This window comes from Eulemur rufifrons, chromosome 7 (genome assembly GCF_041146395.1).
Source record: "Eulemur rufifrons isolate Redbay chromosome 7, OSU_ERuf_1, whole genome shotgun sequence".
Lineage (NCBI taxonomy): Eukaryota > Metazoa > Chordata > Mammalia > Primates > Lemuridae > Eulemur > Eulemur rufifrons.
In genome coordinates, this window is record NC_090989.1 from 138,453,078 (window position 1) to 138,477,432 (window position 24,355).

At 37.1% G+C, this 24,355-nt stretch overlaps 1 protein-coding gene across 1 annotated transcript in view; it reads right to left on the minus strand.

Annotated features, from left to right (window-relative positions):
* Window positions 1-24,355, minus strand: part of GADL1 (glutamate decarboxylase like 1) — a 139,946-nt gene that overhangs the window by 33,060 nt on the left and 82,531 nt on the right. Inside the window, exon 14 of the mRNA XM_069472023.1 lies at window positions 16,712-16,801. Within this exon, the coding sequence (XP_069328124.1) occupies window positions 16,712-16,801 (90 nt within the window). The remainder of the gene's footprint in view (window positions 1-16,711; window positions 16,802-24,355) is intronic.

The following is a 24,355-nucleotide window of genomic DNA, read 5'->3' on the forward strand; positions in this document are numbered from 1 at the left end:
TCTGAATGCATTCTCTCATTTAGGAACTTTTACTCTACACATTTTTCTTGAATTGAGGGCAGGGTGACAATGGACAGAAGGTGGAGCCTCACCTATACTAATAAAAAAGATTTACCAAATAAAATCATTCGCTGGAAGGGAGAAGACATAGGGAAACTGTGGCCATTCCTACTTTGATTCACACACAAAAAGGCTGATATCCTGCACTGTTCTATTAAAAAAATCAATGGCTAATAAAAAAAATGTAAGCAATGTTAACTCAGATTGACAAAACAGGGATTAAAATTTACCATGCAGAACACAGCCCACAAAAATACTTTGCAACTAGATTTCTTTTTCCATTCAAAAAGGATATAACACTATCAGTTTTCATATAGGCATTTAACGAAGAACCTCTAAAGGGATCATGTATATAAATCTCGTGTTGTATGCTGCATTTACTCATTAAAAAAACGAGCTTTCCCCTAAATATGGCTGAATTTTGCTCACATTGTACATTACTGAGAGATGTTTCAGCATGGACAGCAATGAGAATTCTGAGAAAAGCCTCCAAGGAGAAGGCAGCTAGAGCCTACCAGGGCTCCTTACAAAGCTGCTGAGTTAAAATTGACTCAGGGAGTATTTGGTGAATTCTAGGCGATGAACAACAACTAAGTTTACCAAATATATGTGGGGTTTATTGACAAAACAAGTGGCTAAGACTTCTTCCAGGCACCCAGTATCAGTGGCACACACACATTTTCACATTCCATTAACTGCAGAAGCTGGGGTTATTTATGTTTATTTTTACTGCTTGGTATATTTTAGCTCCTGCACCAGCCACACTTTTTGTGCGAATGAATTTTTGGTAAACTTCCTTCCCTGACTCTGTAGTCGACCGTTATTCTTCACACAGAGTCTTTGAGTCTAGACCAAACTTTATCCGGTTGAAAATATCAATCCCTAGCAGGTTGTAGTGATCAAAAAGAAGGCTGGAATGAGACTTTTAGGGGCTTCTGTGTGTGTATGAGGGAAGTGGGCAGAGAGAAAACGATATTACTGGGCCAGCGGTGACTCAAAAAACCATACGGAGCACTCATTCTACACTATACTCACAATAGAGCACCCCCTCCATTCAGGACCACTACCAGTTAGGCTCAAACCTCTGGTTAACGTTTTCAAAGACAATGTTGAAACAGTACAACACGTTAAAATGCTGCATGTCACATGCTATATAACATGAAGTTTGCATATGTGTATAGGAATTATATGTATGTAATATTTGGGGCCACAAGAGAAGTAAGACTCTAAGAAAAAAGAACATCTGGAACTAAGGCACAAAAGAGACAGCTGAGACCTTGAGCACAGACCTGGCAGATGTAACCTGGACAGGTGAGAGGTGTGGCTGCAGGAGGGGGCAAAGTTCATGTCACCAAATGCCTTGACTGCCCTGCTTAGGAACTTGTGTTTTACAGAGAAGGAAGTAGGAAGGTCTGTAGAAGGCGGAACAAAAGGATTCAACGGCTGTTTACACATGACCACTAACAGTGTGAAGAGAGGCTTGGGGCAGAGGAAATGCTAGGAGCACAGGGACCAGGTTGAGACAGTTTGTGGCATCAATCTAGGCAAGAAAAGAAGAGTAAGGGCATAGGCTTACAAGAGCTTTCTTTTTCTACTCAGTACTTGAATAGAAAGTTCCTTTGGAAAACTAAATTCAAAGCTTCCATTCAAAGTTTCCATTTTTCCAAATTGCCATTACATGAAAAAAATACACAAAGCATACCTGAGTTCTATACTTCAAAAACTAACCTGCAAAATGAGATTAAAATTTAACAAAAAAAATTTTATAAGCTTATAAACTTTTAAAAATTCAATACACTTGATACCCTTTGTCATTAAAAAAAATCTCTCCACATAAACCACAATTATTATGTGGCAATTAAAAATAATATCTCTCTATATGTGTATAAATATACATATATGTACACACATTCAAATGATCATATGTTTGTGTATGTGTATGTATATGTGTATTTATATCTCTATAGATGCTCTTAGACTTATGATGGGGTTACATACTGATTATCCCATTGTAAATTGAAAATACTGTAAGTCAAAACTGAATTTAGTACACCTAACCTACTGAACTTCATAGCTTAGCCTACCTTACACATGCTCAGGCACTTACATTAGCCTACAGCTGGGCAAGATCATCTAACACAAAGCCTATTTTGTAATAAATGGTTGAATAGCTCATGTAATTTATTGAGTATTGTATATTACATCACAGTTGCAACAGTTTTGCATCATTGTAAAGTCCAAAAATTGCAAGTTTAACCATTGTAACTATAGCAATATCTATATCTATACCTATATCTTATACAATCTTTAGTCAGCTTTTGATCAGAAAATTTTAATTTAGCAAATGAAGAAATGTGAGGGTATCAAAAATATCTTTTTTGAAATGATGCAGAATTTGGTTATATATTAAGAAAATCTTATTTACTTTATAAATAAGTTCAATAATACAAAAGAAAATAACTTTCTATTGATATGTTTTTTCTCTATAACAAAAAGAACTGAAGTTTTATTGTATATGGTATTTCTATTAAATTAACTTTAAACTTATTAATGAGGACAAGATTTAAAATATTTTATTTAATATTAACTTATGAAAATAGCATAAAATTTTAACAAGATAAAAATTAAATTTGCATTTTGATGCTATTTTGTGATAATAGCATAAAGTGTTTCATATTTATAAAGATGTAATTTTTATTTAATGTATAAGTTTATACACTATATTTATATTAATTATTAATATTTATCTTTAATAAAGTAATTAGTAAAGGAATTTTATATTTAAATTTTATACCAAAACAATAAAAAAAGAAAGATTTTTTGAAAGACATTTGAAAATGTAGCTCTCTTAAATAATAACAGATGATATGAAGGAAAAAATTCTCTTAATAGAGTTATAGTATATTTTATATCCAAGGTATTTTCTTTGCTCAAACTGTAAGAAGATACACAGTAGAAACTAATTTCTAAGACATGATCTGATAGATTCTGGTGGTGTTCCTGTAACTGAAATCATAGCTCGGTTTTGCAATATTTCTGTTAGATTATACTTGCAACGTACGAGAAGAATAATGTATAAGAAAAATAAAACTGCAGGACTACTGCATTATAAACTGAAAACCAAACTGAGATTTCTTTTGTAAAAACTGAAGAAGAGCAATTCAAAGTAGTTACATTTTCTTATCTTTCCTGTTAATCTTTCATAAAGCCCCAGTCCCTAATTATAATTTTTCTATGCACTTTGATGAACATTTTATCATAAAAATGACTCAACAAGAGAGATGTATCCCAAGCACCTAGAAGAGTGCCTGACACACCACAGATGCTAAATATATATTTTTTGAATGAACGGGCAGATTCAAATGAGAATTTTGTGCATCTGATCATCTTTTTACACTTTTAAGTGTCTTTTTACACTTAAGAATTGTTAACTCAAAGATAGACATGATTGGTACCAAATTCACAAGCCACAATATTCTGGCCCACTTCAGTACCACCTGAACAATCGGCTTCCCCAGGTTGTTCTGAAAGATAATCTCCATTCTGAGTTGGGCAGTCGGTATTACAGTTGACCAAAGCAAGCTCTGCTATGGTGCTGCCAGCATTTGAATTATTCCTATCCTCTAAAACAAGAGACACTGCCATTTGCAGGACATCCTAGATAGGGAGACATTTTCATAAGAAACAAAGCACAAACCAAGGATAGACAGTAGGAAAAGTCTGAACCAAGACAGATGGAGGCTTAGTCATCTGAAGTCATACCTGTAAATTATGACTCTTTTTTCCTGAATTCTGAACTGATGATGATTTGGTCAGCAGAACCACAACTAGACAGTAACTTACAATGCCAAATCTGCTAGACTTACACAAAACAGAAAAGTCCCCTCCATGGCAATATTAAAAGAGCCATTAAAATGTTCAACTTCCTAAGGTGTCTTCTCTACTAAGCCTCCCTTGCCCTGAAAAATCCTCCCCACAGATCACCATTCAGAAGAAGTGATGGCTCTCAGCCCCTCCTGCACATCAGAAGCCAGATAAAAAGGTGATCCTAGGCCCTCACTACAGACAAATCCAATCACACTCTCAGGATGAGCAGTCATATTTATTATATAAAACTTATATAGGTGAGATGATGGGCAAAGAAGGTAAAACCCACTATGTCTCTAGGAAACCACTATAAGCATACAAATCAGTCATCCAAAAGGGTAACACATAAGTTAATGCCTTAATTCACAGATTCATTCATTCAGTGAACATTTATAGTGCATCTATTATGTGATAGTAGCAATATGAGAAAATACAAGGAAGTAAGAATATTAACAAGCAATCTCATTATTAAACATTCAATACCAGGGCTGGCTTCATGGGTGTGTAACCTGTGTCCTCAGAAGGGCATGCTTGATTTAATGCTCTGCTATCACCATCTTAAAATTCTGCATAATTTTGGAAGAAGGGGCCTCACATTTTTATTTTGCACCGGGCTCTGTGCTAGCCAGGCTTGGAAAATTGAAGCTCAAGCCTAACTGACCCCAGTATGACACATTTGCCATCTTCATCTCCCCTTCCATCAATAGTATCAGTAATACAAACTAGTGAATCTTTGTTGCTAATGGGATTGCAATGCTTCATCCCTGTGCAAAAACTCATCAGCAATTTCCTCTTGTGGTAATTTCTCGTCGTTTCTCTTATCCCTCACTTAACACCATCTTTTCCAACCCCACAAAATGTTGCTATATTATGGTACCTGCTGAGACAGGGGAAGCAAATGTGTAGCAGGAGTATGTGGAAAGTGTACTCACACTTGGGTGTCAGGAAATACTTCCTGGGCAAGCCAAGGCGCTGACGGTCTAATTTTAAGGTGAAGTCAAACATAAAAATTCCCTATATACCAGGTTAAAAGCTATAAGCGGCTTTAAAAAGATGGAATCATTGCTATAGTCCTTCAGAGGAGGAAACAAGTATATATTACATGAAGAAATTGCACATGAGGTGAACTTTAAAGAATGAAGAGGTGGTAGAGGAAGCAGCAAGACACCCGGGATAAAGTGAGCATTGTGAGAAAATGCAAGGAAATAAAAATGCTAACATTCACCCCATGTTATCAACACTGAGCACCAGGGCTGGCTTCAGGGGTGTGCAACCTGTGCAGTCACACAAGACCCCAAGCTTGGTCATGCTCTACTATTGCCATCTTGAAATTTTTGATAATTTCTGAAAAAGGGACCCCAAATTTTTATTTTGCACTGGGCTCTGCAAATTATGTAGCCAGCCCTACTCAGCACTGTGTAAAGTGGTTTGCATGTACTATTCCATTTAGTCCCTGAAAACCCACAGCATATCGTATTCCTGCAAGGTTATGGATGAGGAAGCAAGCATGGGGTGGTGATGTATGGTGCCAAAAGGCACACCACAAAGAAGTGATGAAGCCAAGGCTTGAATCTGGATTTTTCTGACTGCCAAGCCAGTGTGTTCAATGAAAGTGGTGTGCTGGCTTTCCAAATAAAGACACGAGCAGGTGGCTGAGTTGGCTAGAGTGCAGGGGACATGAACAGGATTAGCAGGAGAGACAGGTAAGAAGGTTTAGTTAAATCAGATCATTGCAGTCTCTGAATGATTTATAGACTCTTTCCTATGGAACAAGGGGAAACATGAGGGAATAACATAATCAGGGTTGGATTTTTAGAAAGTCTATTACTGTCATAGTGCATAAGGCACTTTGGAGAGGGACAAACAAAAAGGCATGAAGAAGGCATTTGGGGCTCATACAGCTCTTCAAACACTAGGTAATAAGATTAATGATAATTAAAGCTAATGTTTATCAAACATTTACTCTGTGCCAGGCACTGTGCTAAGCACTTCACATGAATTATATCATTCAATCCCCACTAAGATCCTACAAGGTAGGTACTTTTTAGTATCCCCATGTTATTGATGAAAAAATGCCGGTGAAGGGAATTTACCATGGTCACATAGCCACTGAGTGGCAGAGGCTTTATTTATTTGACTCCAGAACCAGTGATTTAAATGCCAATAAAAGTCTTCAGACTTTTTAACTTAAAAAAAGTTCTAAACCACAGATGAAAAATTAGAAATATACAATATTAAAGAATGCTATTTTATAAAGCAGCCAGGACAGTAGAGTTTTAGTAGATTTGAAAATCCATTATAAAGCAATATCATTTAAATCCTTTGGTTCCTGGAACAAACACAGAGACAGATCAATAGAACAGATTGGAAAATCAAGAAATAGAATAGTTTTTTTAAATGTAACACATGATAACACAAGCTTCCCATGATAAAAGTGTTAGGAAGAATTACTTAATAAGTCAAATTAGAATAACTGCATAATAATTTGGGGAAATGATAGATCCACAAAATAACCTCCACATAGATTAAGGAGTTAAATACAAAAACCGAATGACAGAAAAACCAGCAGGAGATGGAATAGAATATTTATCAGATTTGTGAAAAAAACAGTAACTTCAGCTTTGAAGCAGTGGAATAAATCATGAAGGAAAAGATTGACAGATTTGAATACATAAAAAATTTAAAACTTCTGTACAATGAAAAAACAGCAAGACTAAAATAAAAAGGGCACTATACTGAGGGCAATATTTGCATTCCATGTGACAAAGAGAGCTTTAAAACCCAAACGATATTACCCTCATTCAAATTTATAAGAAAAACACCAGATCTCAAAATATAAATATGTTAAATATGGAAAAAGTGAATACATTGAGAAATAATCAGTAAAGAGAAAAAAATAAAAATCATTCACCTTACCAACAATTAATAAATATATACATATATATAAAACAATATAAAGCAAGGCAAACAAGATAGGATTTTTACCTTCCTAGTTAATCCCATACCCCTCCTTTGGCTTGAGGGAAATTTCTCCTCTGAACCCTACCCCTGCATCACTCAATGTTGCCACAGTTAGACTGAACCCTGTGTATTCACTTCTTGCTGCTCACGTTGTAAATGGATACAAACTTCTTAAAAATTAGTAATACATAACTAATCAAACTTCAAAATCACACTGATTTTTCATAATCAGCAATTACATTTTGAGCACTTTAACCTCTAAAAATAATAAAAGCAAAAGTAGAGTGAGCAAAAAAAAATATTCATCTATTATTGTTCACAATGGAAAATATTGGAAACAACCTAAACACCCAGAATTATGAGAATGGTTTTATAAACTCTAACACAGACTATTTATTATATAGGGTAAGACATTTTAAGCTTTTATTTTTAGGAATTTATTCCAAAGGGCTGGGGTAAGAGTGAAGTAGCTTGAGGGGAAAACAATAGTGAAAGAAAATTATGGAATTATTTCCTTTGTCAAAGCCTGGACATGTTTACGCCATTGAAGGGAGCAAAATATTAGAGGAAAAGAGAATGAAAATGTGAGAAGCAGAGGGAGAGAGAGAAGAGGGCAGGGGAGGGAGGAGAAGGAAGAGAGTGGTGAGATTGGAGGTGGAATGATGTCCCAGGCAGAAAAAGAGCCTCAAAGGCAAAAGCAGAAGTTTGCTGTACAGACGAGACACACGACTTCCCTCTGAAGTGAGGATGAAGAAAGAGAAACAGAAACATCTTTGAAGTGAAGAAAAGGAACAATGTGATCCTTTGAGACTTTCTTATTCAGGTGAGTCTTTCTTGGTCTGGCAGAAACAAGTAGTCCTGACACCTGTGATGCTGTAATTCTATAACCTTTTAGCAGCATTTGTTCAGTCAGCATTTAGTGTGCCCTGTCCCAGCTATGAAAGGAAAAATGAGCAAAAGTGCCACCAGGGGGCAGGTTTGGTACTGGCAAAGAAACTTCAAAGATACTGAAAAAAAAAAAAAAAATCTTTTTTTCTTTCAGCGCAGGATCCATTCTTTGTTTTGCAACAATAAATACGGCATCAAGTCCAGAGCAATTTGCTTAATGGTTGTGTTGTGGGTATAAATTTTGCTCCATAAACTCAGGTGCACAAGAAATGTCACAGCATTGTACTGTATTTCCTTTAAATAAAATTAAGTCCAACCTCAAGCCACCGTCCTACTAGGCCAGGCTGAAAGTCAATCTCAGTCATTATTGCAGCTCCCACAGCCCCAAAGGCTCCTGAAGAGGTAATGAGGAGTCTAAGCTAATGCCAGTGTTTAGGTCATTGGTTCATCCTTGTCACCAGTGAACTACTTATGACCTGAACCAACGTGACTTCTTGGTATACTGTGTCTGTGCTGTAACCTTACCTGTCAGGGTATGGGAAGAAGTTCCAATGTCTGGAATACACACACACACACACACACACACACACACACGGGCCCAGACATCCTCCTAGGAGGGAAGCTGAGAATGATTCACACCTGTGGAATCACTCCTGCACCCCTCCTTTGGCTTGCAGGAAATTTTTCCTCCCTCCCCTGTGCCTGCCTCTCTGCCTCCTATATGGTCTCATCATGGGCCAGCTTAGGCTTTCAGAAAATCTAGGAAGATGGACATGTGCAGCCACACAAACCTCAGGAGAGGCATGGAGTCCAGGGGCCCTGTCTATTCTTGGAATAGGGAAAGGAGAACCGCAAGAACAAAATATACCCACATCCATATATCTTAATTGTGCTGCTGCATTTGCCACAAGGTCATGGCCCTTAAAACACCGTTTTACAGGTCTGACAGCGTGAGACAGTGAGTTTTCTTTTTCTGGAAGCTGTCATAGAGCTCGAGCATCCCTCAAAGTTGATGATGGGCCAGGGGTGACCAACAGATTAGCTGCCGTGGAGGAGCAAAGACACACCCTCATGTCCAGGAGCTTCCAGTGACATACGCACCGATCCAGGTGATCAAGGATTGATGGATTTAGGTAAGAATGGCAAACTAGATGCCAGAAGGCCAGATCCCACTGACAAATGTATGTTACAAGGTTTTCAATCATTTGCCAATATTGAAAACATTAAAAACAAAGGACCATTCACATAAGCATCTTTATATCTAGCTTCTCTTAAAAAATAAGAAGACCTGGCAACCCACACCTGCATTCCTGCATGGAGGACATCATTAGGATCTGAGCTGAGGCTGCTGCCTTTAGCTGGGGCCAGTGCTTTGCAGTTTATCATAGTCCCCACCACTCCCTATTGTGTTGCGCCCAGTTTACTTCTCTCATTTACGCTACTTGTCTAGCTTCTATAGGTATTTGAGTTTGCAACCCTGACTGAGTAAACTAAATAAGATTATACTCAGAGACACCGTGGTAAGTGGTTCATGAGCATTAATTAAGATTTTGCCTTTCCTCAACACTTACCCTGACATATTTGGAAATTCAGAATTATTTCAGTTGGACTGTATATGAGTAGAGACTAAAGTAACTGGGAAGATTTAAGCGATGAACTTGTCTCATATGTGCATGTTACAGACAAGGCCAGTGCTACTCCAGCAGAGAGCAGGTACACTGGGCCTCAATGCACGCATCCAGGACGGTAGACCCAGCATGCAAAAAGATGTTTGTCAAGTGCAGATTTACCTATGTTCCTTGGCCTCATTTTCCATGACTGTCATCGAGGGTGCCCAATGGAGGAGTCAGTCATAAGTGAACAGGAGCTTGCTGGCGTGAGTGGGCTGCTGGCGGCCACCCTCATGGAAATCCCTCTTTAAGAACCAGTCTCATCCTGACCTCGGGCCCATGCGCTTAGCCTCAGCCTGCAGAGATGCCAGCTTCTTTCTGCTCTATTTTAATTTTCACCAGATAGGCTAAATTCAGAACTTCCTCCACAGCAAATTAGAACCGTGCAACAGAAATAAGAGAGGAGACTGTTAAACTCAGAAAAGAAAAATAAAGGGAAAAAAAATTTTACGAGGACATCTGTATTTGTCTGGCTTTCCTGGGGGGTTCAAGTTACCATCCATAAAAAATTCTTCTTTATGAGTCTGCAAATGTTTAAAGAGCAAAAAACAAGATAAGTATGTAAATAAGTAAAGTAATTGATAACAACAATTTAAAATTTATTTTATCTATGTGTTAAAAGGTGCTATTAAACATGAAGGAAAACTCACTGTGAACTTCCTCATTGTACATGCACATACAAACAAGAATTTTGTCAGAACTTTTTTTTGGTTGAAATTTTATAAATCTGATGGAGTATAGTTTTTCGGGAAGATGACTAAATAACTGGGGAAGAGGGATGAACATAAAAACGATAAAACACTCAGGCTCAGCCGAAGGAACACTCCGGCATCTTCAGCTGATTTCTGGAGAAGGCCATACTTATGTGGGAAGTACCTAAGTGGCTCCTTGACCCTTAATTGCAGAATGACACAAGAACAAAGCTAATTACAACAAGAATGTCTGACAAATTGTATGTAGTAATATCTCTACCTGAGAAAATACTTAAAAGAACATTTTATCTCAGTTCTTAATCATTTGGGAAAAGAACACACAATATCTACAAAACATAGGAAATCCATTAGCTAAGCATTTTTGAAATCTACATCCATCCACTATCAGAACAGGGGGAGCCTCTCAAATCACATTTAGAAATACTTTCTTTAAAAGGTACTTCTATATTAGACTCTCTTTAAATATAAATTTCAAAGAAAGTAAAGCTTGAAAATGAGTGATATCTACTGGGAGACAGGATTTTTCCTGTTTCCTGTTATAGAATGTAATATAAATTCTATCGCACAAGGTTTAAAAAGAACCTGAAGATGTATTTTTCTTAAAAAACTGCTGCATCTTTAAAGAAACAGGCATTTTAAATTCATAATTCAAAAATGAGTGATTGGATATACTAACGTCATAGATGGCGATCAAAAGACAATCAGAATCAGAATTCTCAAAAATATACAGAAGCTCTCAACATTTTTATGAACTCATGCACATGTATGTACATGTGTGCACACACACACGCCTCCTCCAAAGAACCCAGAAGATGCTATATACAAAACTGCTGTCAGAGTGGCTAGAAATGAGTCCAGATGTCAAACATGAAAAAGAACATTCAGGAAACAAGTGGGGCAAGGCAAGAGTCACTGAAACCCTACCTAGAATCTCAAGAAGCAGCCTGTTGGGGTGTGTTCGCTGTGAGGCTTCCACGGAAGCACATCACTCTACTCAAGATTATCCAGTTTCATCTTCAAGGGCTGTTAAGCAGAAACCTGTCGGGGAAAATACTAAATTCTTTCTAGAGATATCTGGAATATCATATCAAGTCACATCACCAAATAAGCAATAAAACAACAAACCCATCAACTAGATTCTAAAAGATTTATTCCTCCTCTACTATTGAGGAGACAGTTATAAATAACATTAGTCACAAATCTGCAGGTCAGCAAATTTCTAAAAAGCTGAAATGACCATGCATGAGTACAAAAAGACAGCTTGATAATTACTTTTAAGAATGTAAATTTTTTTGGCATAATGTAGAATTATTTATGAAATATCCACAGAAGAGGAGATCTTCTTCATCAGAACATGTAGAAATGATGGGGCAAAACAAGTTAGTGAAATGGTCAATTGCATTCCCTGGGTCTTCAGTTTCCCGGTTTATCTTTGCATTCTACCCCCAACTTCCTCGTTCTCAATATCTGATCACTGTGGGACAGCTTCAGAGGAAACAAACACACATTAACTTACTTTAGGCAGCTGCTTTAGAAAGCTAAGTGTAATTCTACCACAAGGCTGGAAGCTTTCAGGGAAACCTAGGAAGTCTGTTGAAGATCTCACTATGACCACCAGAAACAATGCTTCTAAATTTAAACCAATGCAGATACTGTGAGTATTTTAGCGAGGAGCGAGAGAGAGAGAGAGAGAGAGAGAAATGGGAAGGGATGACAAATTATATGCCATATCTGGGAAAATGTCATGGGAGAAAATGGTCTGCAAACTAATTAATCGAATATTGTATAATCATGGTCTCCAAAGAGTGGTACAAAATGAAAAGATGAAAACATCTATTAATATTTAAAAATTTAAAATTCATCCTTAAAAAAACTTACTTTGTATATTTTTAAAATGTTCATGCTATACTTATAAAGTAATACATGCAGTTACTTTAAAAACAGAAAAACACATACTATATTGGGATAAATGCTTAATTTTTAAAATGCTGTGAGAGGTACACAATCAAAATGTGGCTAACCTTTTGTCTAAATAAGCACTCAAGAAATCTATGGCTTTATAGTGTCAATTACTCTATTTTTAATTTTATTTTTATTATATTTATAATTTTATAATTTATTAGTATTAGTGTTATTATTTTCACAAAAGTAATATATATTAATTGTAGAAAACTAAGAAATTGCAGAGAAATATAAAAGAAAAATCACCTGTAATTAGCTACCCCTAAGTATATACACAGTATTTTATATGTATTTAAATGTCTATGGAGAGAGAAACATAATTTTTCAAAATTGCTGTCATACTATAGTGGCTGTTTTTTAAAAACCTTTTTTCAATTAGTAATACATAATAAATATATTATTTTGGAACAGAATTTTAATTTTCTGCATTTTATAAATTTGTAAATAAATTGGGTACATAAAATTTAACCAATTCCCTGTAGTTGGATATTTACTCTCTTCTATAATTTTTGCTATTTTACATAATGACTATGAACTTCTGCGTAGCTTTTCTCTCCCCTTAATTCTATAAGTATTAATATTTCCAAAGGATACATTTTTTTAGAAGTGGAATCACTGAAAGAAAGTACATGCAAAATTAAGATATTTGTTATGTTTTCTAAAGCTGCTTCTTGGAAAAATGGTACAAATTCATGTACCCATAAGCAACTAATAGGAGTCCTCTGACACTCTCACCAACACTAGGCATCAACATTAAGAGTGACAGTGATTATTCCAATTTGATTAGTGAAAGGGATCAGTTACCTAGTTTCTAGCATGTTTCCTAACTAGTAGGGAAACTGGTGAAATTCCTTGGCTCAGTTTACTCCATGCAGGGGTCTCAACAGGGCAAGTGGCAATAGACTGAGTCAGAAAAGTGCCTTAAGAATCAGACATGGAGGGATTTTGATGCCAAATAGACGAGACTAGATTTTATCTTGGGGTCCAGTGGTTCTCAAAGGGAATGGTGCTATATGCAAGAGAGTATTTTGGAAACGTGGGTAGATGTTTTCATGACTTGGGGAGGTTGCTACTGGCAGTAGGTGGGGACCAGAGTTGCCCGCTACCTGCAACGTGTAGAGCAGGTCTCAGCAATGAAGAACTGTCCTATGTCTTGCACAACTTTCAAATGTCCTAGTGGAAAATGTATGAGGTGAAAAGTCTGATTATAATTATTCAAGCCCAGAATCTAACATATCAATGCCAAATACTGTGTGCCCATTTTTAATAAACATGAAGTTTTCTACTATCATGTAAAGCTAGGGGAAAATATTTTCTTCGGAGCATTACCAAAAGTTGTATACCATTTTTTGAAAGTTTTATCACTAATACCTCACCATTTCTGTCATCGGCGTCGTCAACATAACCTACTTCTAATAGTCTGCATTTGTATATGGCTTATGTTCATTGTGTTTCTAAGAATATGAGCAAGAATCTTATCACTTCCTCATGTCTCCCAATATTGCCATGCCCAGGAATTTATATAATGAAACATGTTTTATTATAAATGAATTTCTCTTTCATATTACATGTTAAGGTCTTATGTTGCCTTTTACAAAATTATGTGCATTGGTAGGTCATATTTTCTATTGGTTTCATTTAAGGAGAGTAAAGGATACCTAAGTATTCTAATATGGTATTTATTATAAATAGTGGTCTTTGGGTCTGACAGGGTTGAAAATTGCTGCTGTGAGAATGGGAAGCAATTAGAGCATTGGAACTCAGTGGTTGAATAGAGTGTTGAAGAGTGACTGTCATAGTGTTGAGAGGCCACAGAGTAATTGTATTCTCAAAAATAGTTTCATATGTGTGCACACATTCTTGCTAGCACACACACACACACACACTTACACCTTCCAACCAAATAATTCATTACCAAATAGTAGCTCTCCCCTTCTGCCACCAAAGGAAGATTATCCCACCACTGATTCAGAAATCTGACAGCTCAACCTGACACTAGTCTGAATCAGAGGGGCAAAGTCTTACTCAGTTTATTTATTTGTTTGTGATTCTCTATCCAAGATAAACCCTGAAATAAATTTCTAGCGTGCTTTAAGTACACTCCAGGTTATAAATCATATACTTGCATTCTCATACTACAGTAAGCATAAAACCACATAGATCAACAATAGATATGTATGCCTCCCTTCCCCCTTGCCAAATTCACACCCACACACAGAGAGAGAATCAGAGGAAACCAAGAACCTCAAGACCAATGATAGTTTGTCTGCAGCATACATTTTTACTAATCAGAGGCAGCCATAGCAATTAAAGTTGTATGATATCAGATCAAGCAAGAGAAACCATGGTTCTAATTACCAAAAAGCATTTCCAAAATGAAGGAATGGAGAGCCATGGATATTAAGTATTAAGAGAGTCAGTGTTGGCAAATATTGAGGCTAAAAAAGAATGTCCCAATTCATGTTCAATTTTCAGTTAAGATGAAAAGTGTATTATCCTCTGAATTATCTGAGTTTAGCTCAATATATCCATCCTCAATTTCAAATGTTCTGAGAATAAAAAGTAAACAAAGAGTAAGTCCAAATTTCCCCAAACATAGTAAGACTAACCAGTTACTCTGATCCCCATCTATGCCACAGTACTGAATCAGTAAACAAACTTCACATTCTCAGTTGCTTTTCTTAACAATCAAAAAGAGATTTCTAGCTTAGGGAGAAAAATGGCAACCATGTCTTTCTCAACTTGAAACAGTTTCTCTCCCTACCCCACCAAAACTGTCAGTTGAATTCCATCAGTGAAAAATATTCCTCCAAACCTCATCATCGTCCAGTCTCTGTTCCTTTTTATGGGTTACTTACCATCTGAAATGTATTCTTAAGCACTTTGCTATTTGGGTTGTGTGACAAAAATACAACACAGATCCCAAGGTCCACATTAACTGCCTGAAATGGGTAATGAACGGCTTGTCTCGGCAAGGGCACAGACAACACCATCCATCTCTCCCCATCTTTGCTCCCTGATGTCAGATTTGATAAGAGGTAGACTATTTATATATTGGTCATCTGTTATGTCACAGTGTAGGAGGTTTACTGAGCCATGACTAAACAGAAAATGACCTGAGGCTAAAAGGACCTGGGGCCAGGTGAGGCTATCAATGGCCATGGCTCATACGCCATGCTCTGCTCTCATCCTCCTCATTAGGCTGTGGCAAAATTTCTAAGCTCTTTGCCATGGAAGACAAGGCCCCATGATCCTCCTTCTGCCTCTTGCTCTCATCTCACCTCCATCACTGCTCCTTTGCATCCCCGTGGACTTCCGGTCACTTTCTCCTCTCTTGAGCCTCTGAGTATTCATGCTGTGATTCTTCCTGGAATCTGCTTCTTTGCAACTGTCCCCTGACTGGCATCTACTTACTGCTCAAGGCTCGGCAACAGTGTCACACATTGCTGGTTACCTTGTGATTGTCCCCTTACTCATTGTCTCTAGGAGAATGAGCCTCTCAAGGGCACGGACCAAGTCCTTTTGATGATTCTCCAGTGTATCTCCCGTGCATAGCACAGTGAGCACTCGTAAATGTTGGTTGCTTGCCTGACTGGGAAGATTTTTCTGTCTTCTAAAGCACGAGTAGAAGGGGTATGGGCTCTAAAGGCTGTTAAAAGAATCATTGTTTCCCCACTGAGGGTAGGGAGAAGTCAGAGCTAAGGGTCATGAAGTCAGCTGTGCTTACCTTGAGAAGAAAGCTGCAAAGGGCAGGGAATTGCCTAACTTTGATGGTACCAACCTTTGAGAACTTGCACTCTGTGTGTCACAGCCACATAATCCCCAGGGGACCTGCCATAGGTTCGTGTTCAATATATGTTATATTCACATAGCAGGTGAGTGAGATCAAGTTGTGTCACTCATAAGACTCCATAGTTCTTGGAAATCTGGATTAGTGTCAAGATTATAACTGGTGGGGCCATGTTACACGAGGAGTAACTGACAGTCCCTGGAGCCTGGGGCTTCTCCTCACTCTGCATCATCAGCCCTCAGCAGCTGTGTGTGAAGACACTTCCAAGCACATTTTATTCCAAGATCAGTGGAATCCCATTGCTAGCATCTGTTTTCTCTTTTATAATGTAATCCCCTTGTGTGTAAGATGCAGAGACTTTGTTGGTGAAGAGGACAGAAGGTCTCACATTCACAAAGGGTATCAGACTTACACTTTTAACGTTATTTCCAAGTAATGTGATACAACAATCACAGATGCACAAGCAGAGTTGAAAGAAGTAGTCACTCACCACACAACTCTAACTTTGTGTTTCATGATCAGATGGCATTTTTTGAAGTGCACTGTGAATCAGAACTTGTAATAAATTCTGTAATTATCTTACAAACAGCACAATTGTTTTGAATTTGTGTGTACATGTCAAGTGTGTTAATTTGTTAAATATAAACAATGTTTACAACTGTTTGTACATTACTTTTTAATGTAGTAGGAGCCACCTCTTCAAGAGGCTCTAACAAGTACACCATTTTTATAGAATCGACAGAGAATAGACATTGAATGCATTTCATAAAAAAGAAAAATACAATTTACTTCTTACTTACCAAATTAAGTTTTTCCCAGAACTCAGGTCCTTCTTCCATCTCTCTGAGGCTTGGTGGAATGTACCAAAAGCAAATATTGGCATATTCAGGCTGAGGATTAAGAAAATTTGAAAGTTGTTTTGTTACCCTAAGATTTATCTTAGAATACAATTAAATACATATTTCTTAAACTCTTAGCTAGTTTCTTTAAGAGTTATCACGTGTTTATAACTTTGATAACAAATCAGAATCTTATAGAGTAGACATCCATTCCACCTTACTTCTGATAACAGCCTGCTGGAAAATTTCTTCTCCATTGTGTACACCTAGAGGGTTCTCTTCCCTTTAGATCAAGAATGAGCAAATATCAGGACAAAACATAGTAAGGTTGAAGCTGACTCAATCCAGCTCTGACCATCAGTTAGCTTCTGCTATACATATCCTTAGAGATGCCCTGCTCCTCCCTCTTCAATCCTGATCTTTAAGTTATTTCTTACGCTACCATATGCTTCCAATAATATTTTCTCTGCTTAAGGCAGCAAAAGTTGGCTTTTATTACCAGCTACTCCTGACAAATGCAAAAGCCCTGCTTACCTGTGAGTTGATAGCAGCATGGCATACTTAAGTATCACTAACCAGCACTGCTGGGACCCTAGCCAATACTTCTCTGGGGAAAAGAAAAGAGCATCACCTTGACTTATGGCTCTCAAACATCAGTAAAAATGTGAATCAGCTAGGGAGCTTGTTCAAAACGACGATTCTCGGTTCCTGTGCTCAGAATGTCCAGAGCCTGATTAAGTCCACCCAGAAAAGGGTAAAGAATCGGCAGTTTATGAAGTATGTCAGGTGATTCTGAAGTGGGTAGTGTATGCTCCATGTTTGAGAAACTCTGATGTAAACTAAGTGGCCATAGCCAAGTCATCTTCCCCACTAACCTGTTTTTCTATCAGACATGATTTGGTTAAACATGGAATAACATTCTATCAGGCTTTAGCCCAGACATTGCCACAAAGACAAGGTTTTGTTCTCACTACACAAAAACATAGGACATGCCATGCCAAAGACAATCATATGACTTGTACTCAATGACCAGGTGATTTGGGACATTATATTGGGGCTTCATAAATTAGACACATGGAATTGTATCCAGGAAAGATTATGAGTCACATCTACTTTCCTCATTTGATGCTTAGCACTGATGGAATTTGAAATGCCTTTCATTTTGCACAACAAACATAGTTTGTAGGTAATAACCACTGTTATAATAGTTCTCAATAACCATCAGAATTATGCCCCAGTGTGGGTATAAGGTTTTAAACTATTTTAGAAAGAGGAAAGAGCTATCATCTTGTATCTTAAAATCAAGACTTGTACTATATAGAGTTTTGATTTTAATGGATTTTAAATCACAAGTGAGTGCCCGGAAACATTCCCAGCTCAACAAGATAAGTTCTTGATCTGATCATCCTTTCATCTTTGAAATTTTGAACACTCTTATTGGATTTGACAAGAAAAGAGCTACAAATCTTAAAAAATATAGAGTAGTTAAAAATGAAGTACTGTGTAATTCAACTCAATTTCCACAAACATTTGTCATGAGACTACAATAGCTTTTACAAATCTACACAATCCATACTTGGATTTCTGATTTATAATTGATTTGGTTTCTCTAGGATAGAACAAACTGAGCTTCAAATTCTTAGAGCGTTTAATGTGAATTTTTATAAAGTAACTAGGACTGACTAGAAAGTAGAAGAAAAATAGAGTATCCATCACTAGATTCTAGGAATTTGTGTCTTTATATCAAAGACAATTTTTTTTCCAGATACCATTTATGTCAATTATCAATTTATTGTCTCTCAGGTGGAAATCCACCCTTTCTTAGTGTCCTGTCATAATGGAGGTGGACTCTGCAAATTTCTCCCTTGTCATCTGGTCCAATCTTAGGCTTTGTCAGCACAGGCTGCTGGAGGGGCACTGGAGAAGGAAGGGGTAGCTCTTTCAGGTTTGGTGTGCTCACCTATGGGCGCCCTACAGAATCTGTGGCTCCTTTCAGCAGCACTGGTGACACGTGGCAAGTGGCCCCCTGGCAGCTTCCCCAGCACAAACCCCCCAGGTGGCATCACAGCAGACTGCCAGCAGATGGGGTCCATAAATGGCTTTTCCTGGCATATTCCGCTCAGGTGGTTTCATAGGGGAGTGACGCCAGCTAGGCATCTTGCCTCAGATGACTTCTCTGGCAGCCCTTGTGGGTAGCTTGCAGTCATTTCCAAGTTATAGCCCGTCCCTGTGGATGGCTTTCCTCAACACTTCAGGGGGTGGATTTCTAGTGAGTCCCACCAATGCGACATCTCGATGAACTTCTCTGCCATCCTGTGAGCCAGGGTCAGCCCTGGGAGGGGGTGGCCTCCTCCTTGGGTGCTCTCTCTCAGTTCTAGGAGCAGTGGCTGCTCTTTATAACTACTATTCCTGGGTATTTTTAGGGTTCTCTCTCTCTCCTATGAGGCAATCCCCCGACTCCAATTCCCTGTTAATAATTCTTTATATTACACATTCCCACATTAAATTACTGCATAGTTTTTAGCTTCTGAATGGACCCTAATACATAATCAAATCCATTATTCCTTTTCATTTACATGGGAACATTATAAAACACTTCACAATAGCTTTATCTGCTAGACCTTTTAAATTTCTTTTCTTTAATAAGTTTCTGTTTAGATATTTCAGTAGTGACATATCTACGATTCCTTTTGCCCATTCTCTTTCAGAATGGAATGGTTTCAGTATTATAACACTTGAAAACTTGTAAAGCCCTTCTGACACTTCATTTCATTGGAGGAAATTTGATGCTCCATTTGGTGAACTATCTTCATTTTAGTCATTACCAAAATTATTGAGTTGATAAAAACATGTCTTTGAATGTTCATAAAAAATATATTTGAGTTTTTCCTGTCTCTGCCTCTGTATCTTGTATTTTATATAATGACTTTTTTTTTTCAAGAGGTTTCAAAGCACTAATGAGTACTTTTCAGAGCATAACCATTCATACACCACTTAATTTTAATTCCCTATATATGGAAGTCTGACCTCTTGGGTGTCTTAGGAATACAGTTAGCCTATGTTCTCTAAAAAACATAAAATTGGGAAGGCATAAAAAGAATCCAAATGTCTAGTGACGGTATAAAAACTTTGTAGCAGCCAGTACCTTATCTTTAAAAAAGTTCATGAAGAAGAGGAGGCACGACATTAAAGAAAAGACGCATACATTCTATCCTGATTTTCAAATAAAAGAGATATATTCTAAGGTGCTTTAATGTCAATTTCAGGAAGAATTATTGAGCAAATGATATAAGACCACTTGGGAAAGAAATTAGTGGTCACCAAGAGGTAGCAGCTCGTGTTCCCTAAAACTGAATCATATCAAAAGAAATTAATCTTCTTTGCTTATAATGTCATTATATAAGAATAATAGCAATAAAAACAAAGCTAGCACTGTGCATTTTAATAAGTGTAAACACAGAATCTAGCACACAGATTTAAATAATCAATCATGCAAATACAGAATGAGGGAAAAGCTGGCATGGTGAATTTTAATTGACTTCAAGCTTATAGGTTTTAAATACAAGATTCAAGTACAGAAAAATTTCAAAGGCAGCATTGGGTAGCACAAAAAGACTGGATTTTGGATTCACAAAGATGTGAGTTTGAATTTCAACTTCATCAGATCTTTGGATGAGTGTCAAATTTTCAAAGTTTCTGCTTCTTAAACTATAAAATGGAGATGATATTATCTACCCCACAGGGTTGGTTTGATGAGTAAAGAGATAATTTATTTCCAATATTACCACACCTGGCACACATCAGGCACTCTGTTAGGTTCGTGACTATTATTTGTGGCTATATTGGTAGAAAGAGATGTCCTTTTCAAGTGAGTTAATAGTGCCATTAAAATCTGTACCAGAGAGACACATCACTACAATTTCTGGGTACCATATTTGAAAGGGAATATTAAAAAATTATAGTGTTCAAAGAGGGGCAACCAAACTATTTAACTTAATAAACAAAGTTTAATATGTTATATATATTGAACTAGGCATTGAGGTAAGAAAATGGTTTACACTATATACTTACTTCCAGAGACTCAGAGACTAGTTTGTGATAGAGCTGGGTGCAGCCAGTTAAACACAATGGAAGGAGAATTATAAAAAAGGAAATTTCTTGTAACCCCAAAAATATTCCTGGCAAACAGAATGCTTCTATACTGCACATGTAGCAGCCAGTGTTTTCAGGATAATGGCGAGTACAGCCCGCTCTCCATATTTGTGGGTTCCACAGCTGCAGATTCAACTAACTGAGGTTCAGAAACATTTGAAGGGAAAAAGGATGGTTGCTTTTGTACTCAAAATGTAAGGCTTTTTTTCTTGTTTTTATTCCCTAAACAATGCATTATAACAACTATTTACATAGCATTTACATTTTATTAGCTATTATAAGTAATCTAGTTGACTAAAAGTCTACAGAAGGATGTGTGTAGAATATACATATGCAAATATTATGCCACCCTATGTAGGCGATGCCCCTTAAAATCCCATAAAATGGTGTAGTATTTGCATATATCCTACGCAAGCCTCCCATATCCTCTAAATCATATCTAGATTACTTGTAATACCAATTGCAATGTAAATACTATGTAAATAGTTGTTATATTGGATTTTTAAATTTGTATTATTTTTCATTGTTGTATAGTTATTTTTTATTATTTTTTTTTATATTTTTGATCCACGGTTAGTTGAAACTGCAGATGTGGAACCTACAGGGACGCAGAACCCTCAGATACAGAGGGCCCACTGTACTTGGAATGAATAGAGGACAGAGTGTACTGAAGACAGGTGGAGTTGGTGGCAATGGGTGTCATTTTATGAAGGGACTCCTCACACGCCATACTTGGGAGTTTGGGCTTGATCCTAGAGGCAATGGGGAGTCACTGGAGAACTCTCCTCTAGGGAACAGATTCATTTCCGGAAGGCACTCCAGTAGCAGCACAGACGATGGGCTGGAGGGATGTGAGACTGGAAGTGGGAGACAAGGTAAAAGGCAGTGCTAAGCTGAGGGGTGAGGGGAGCCCAAAAGAAGGCAGTGGCTTTGAAAGTGGGGAAAACTAAGTACACAAGATAGATTTAGGGGAAAGAAAAGGGAGATAGTGAAGACAACATCAAGATTTTTACTTGGGTGGACCACAGCTCTACTGACCTAAAGAAGAATGTAGAATGCTGGCAAGGAAAATGGGTATATGTCAACTTTGGAAATGTTGAATTTGAGGTGCCTGTGGAGTCTATGTAAAAATTTCGGGATATATCTATATATAAAGGACCAGAGTTCAGGAGACAAGCCAAGGATGGAGACATATATTGAGGCTATTGATAGCAAAGTTCTGGATGTGGAGAAGACACTTCAGGGAGAGTATGTGGACAGGATAAAAGGCCAAAGACAAAAGTGTGCCGAAGAACATTTCAGGGGTACTTAGATAAAAAGATCATAACATAGAGACTTTTCTTTCACATGGAAAGGAGAAAAACTGGGAAAGGAAATCAAAGGAACCAAGATAGACAGTTTCAAGAGCAATGGAGTGGATAACAGCGTAAAATGCTGCAGAAGTTCAACAAGATGAAGATTAAACATTGTGCATTGGATTTAGCAATTAGGAGGTCGTTGTCATCTAATAAAACTGTATAACAAGGTAACAGTGTGAAATAAATCACAATGTGCTTGATATATATTAATAGTAAGGTTCAATATATATGAGAATATGTATTAATATAATTAGAGCCACCTGGAAGAGGAATGAACTAGTGAATTACCCACAATAAGAAGCGTTCAAGCAGAGATGGACCACCTGTTACAGGTGCTGTCAAGGGAGGTTTCTGCATTGGGCAAGAAGTTGACTATATGTCCTTGAAAATCTTTTATAACTCTGAAAGTTTATGAAACATAAATAACTTTTCTAATGTAGAAATCAGGAAAATAAAAACAAAAATGTTGAATCATTAGGATTCTCCCAAAAGATCAAAATAAAATATGTGAATGATATCATAAGAATGAATATACCTCTAGGAAAATATCTATTAGATCTTAGATCCAACACAGAAGAAGAGAGATATGATTTTTAGGGGTCTATGAATAATGCAGAATTTATTTGAAATGATAACTTTCAATCATCTTCAAGAAAATATGCATTATTTTTGCTCTTTTCAGGAAAAGATATGGAAGTACTGGGCACTCTGTTTTGTTATGTTCATTTACTGTTTTCAGTGTTCCACTTAACATTCTCATTACCATCTGCTAAACAACAGTAACTCTCTCTCTAATATATATATATATATATATTTAAATGTATGTTAAATATATAACAAATAATATATGTATATATGTTAGCAAAAACAGACTTATCAACTTGACACTTCCATGTGAAATTCAAGGTCTAATTCTACTTTATTTTTTCAGACAGAATAAAGAGAACAGAAAAGACACAAATGAAGATCACATACAAAAATCTTTACAGTAGGAATTCTGGAAGACCATTTAGGAAGCCACCTTCACTGTTCAAGGGCCAGCTGGCTCCCATAGATGACATATCTGGAGGAAGAAGGCTACCTAATGATTAAAGCCCACCTTAACTTTCATTACAAGGATGTGAATGTTTCTAATTCCCTAAATATGATAGAGGTTCCTCCTTCATTTTCCTAAGCCTATAGGAAGAATATGTAAGTAACTTTTTAATCAGCTCATCTTTTTTTTCTCATCACTTTTTCTCTCAGCTCTATAAAAAGACTATGCAATTCCAAGGTGTGCAGGACTTTCCGTAAACACCACAGCTCCCTTGCCAGATAAAATAAGGCAACTCAATTTTAATCAAATAGATAACTCAAACTCAAGAAAATATAAAAAGTGACTTGAATGCAAATCAATCATGTAAGTGCTGTCTCTCCCCTACATGCTTACAGATGCACTTCTAAAAATTATGGACAATTTCTTACATAGTTATACAGCCATTATCATGCCTAACAAAATTATCAACAATCCCTTTACACCCATCTAATAACCAGTTCATATTCACAATTCCCTGTTTCAAAAATTACTTTTTACAGTTGGTTTGTTCAAATCGAGATTCCAACCAGGTCCATATGTTGCATTTGGTTGTTATGCCTCTTCAGTCTCTTTGAGCCTAACTCTCTCCTTTATTTTTCTTCATGTCATTAATCTGTTGAAGAAACCCAGTCAGCTGTCCTATATAATTTCCCACATTCTAAATTTGTCTTCTTGCTTCTTTATAGTGTTACCAGAAAGTCATTCAAATGTGGATGATTTTGGTATGTGTACAAATTCCTTTATATCTCTGGTTTTCAGGAACTTGTGAATTTTATAACTTTTTAATCTGATAGTTCCTTCTAGACAGCGGTGGAAGCCAGGTCTGGATTCCCTGGAGCAGCGTTTCCCAGGCTCGCCTGTGGACCCCTATCATATCTCACCTGGGCTACTGCAACAGTCTCCGAATTCGTCTCATTTTTTCTTTTCTTGTCCACTCCTCACCGCCAGCCCTGTCATATTCCTCTTTTCTCATGACATCCAAATAATCTTTAAAAAATGGAACTCAGACTCTTGTCTTAT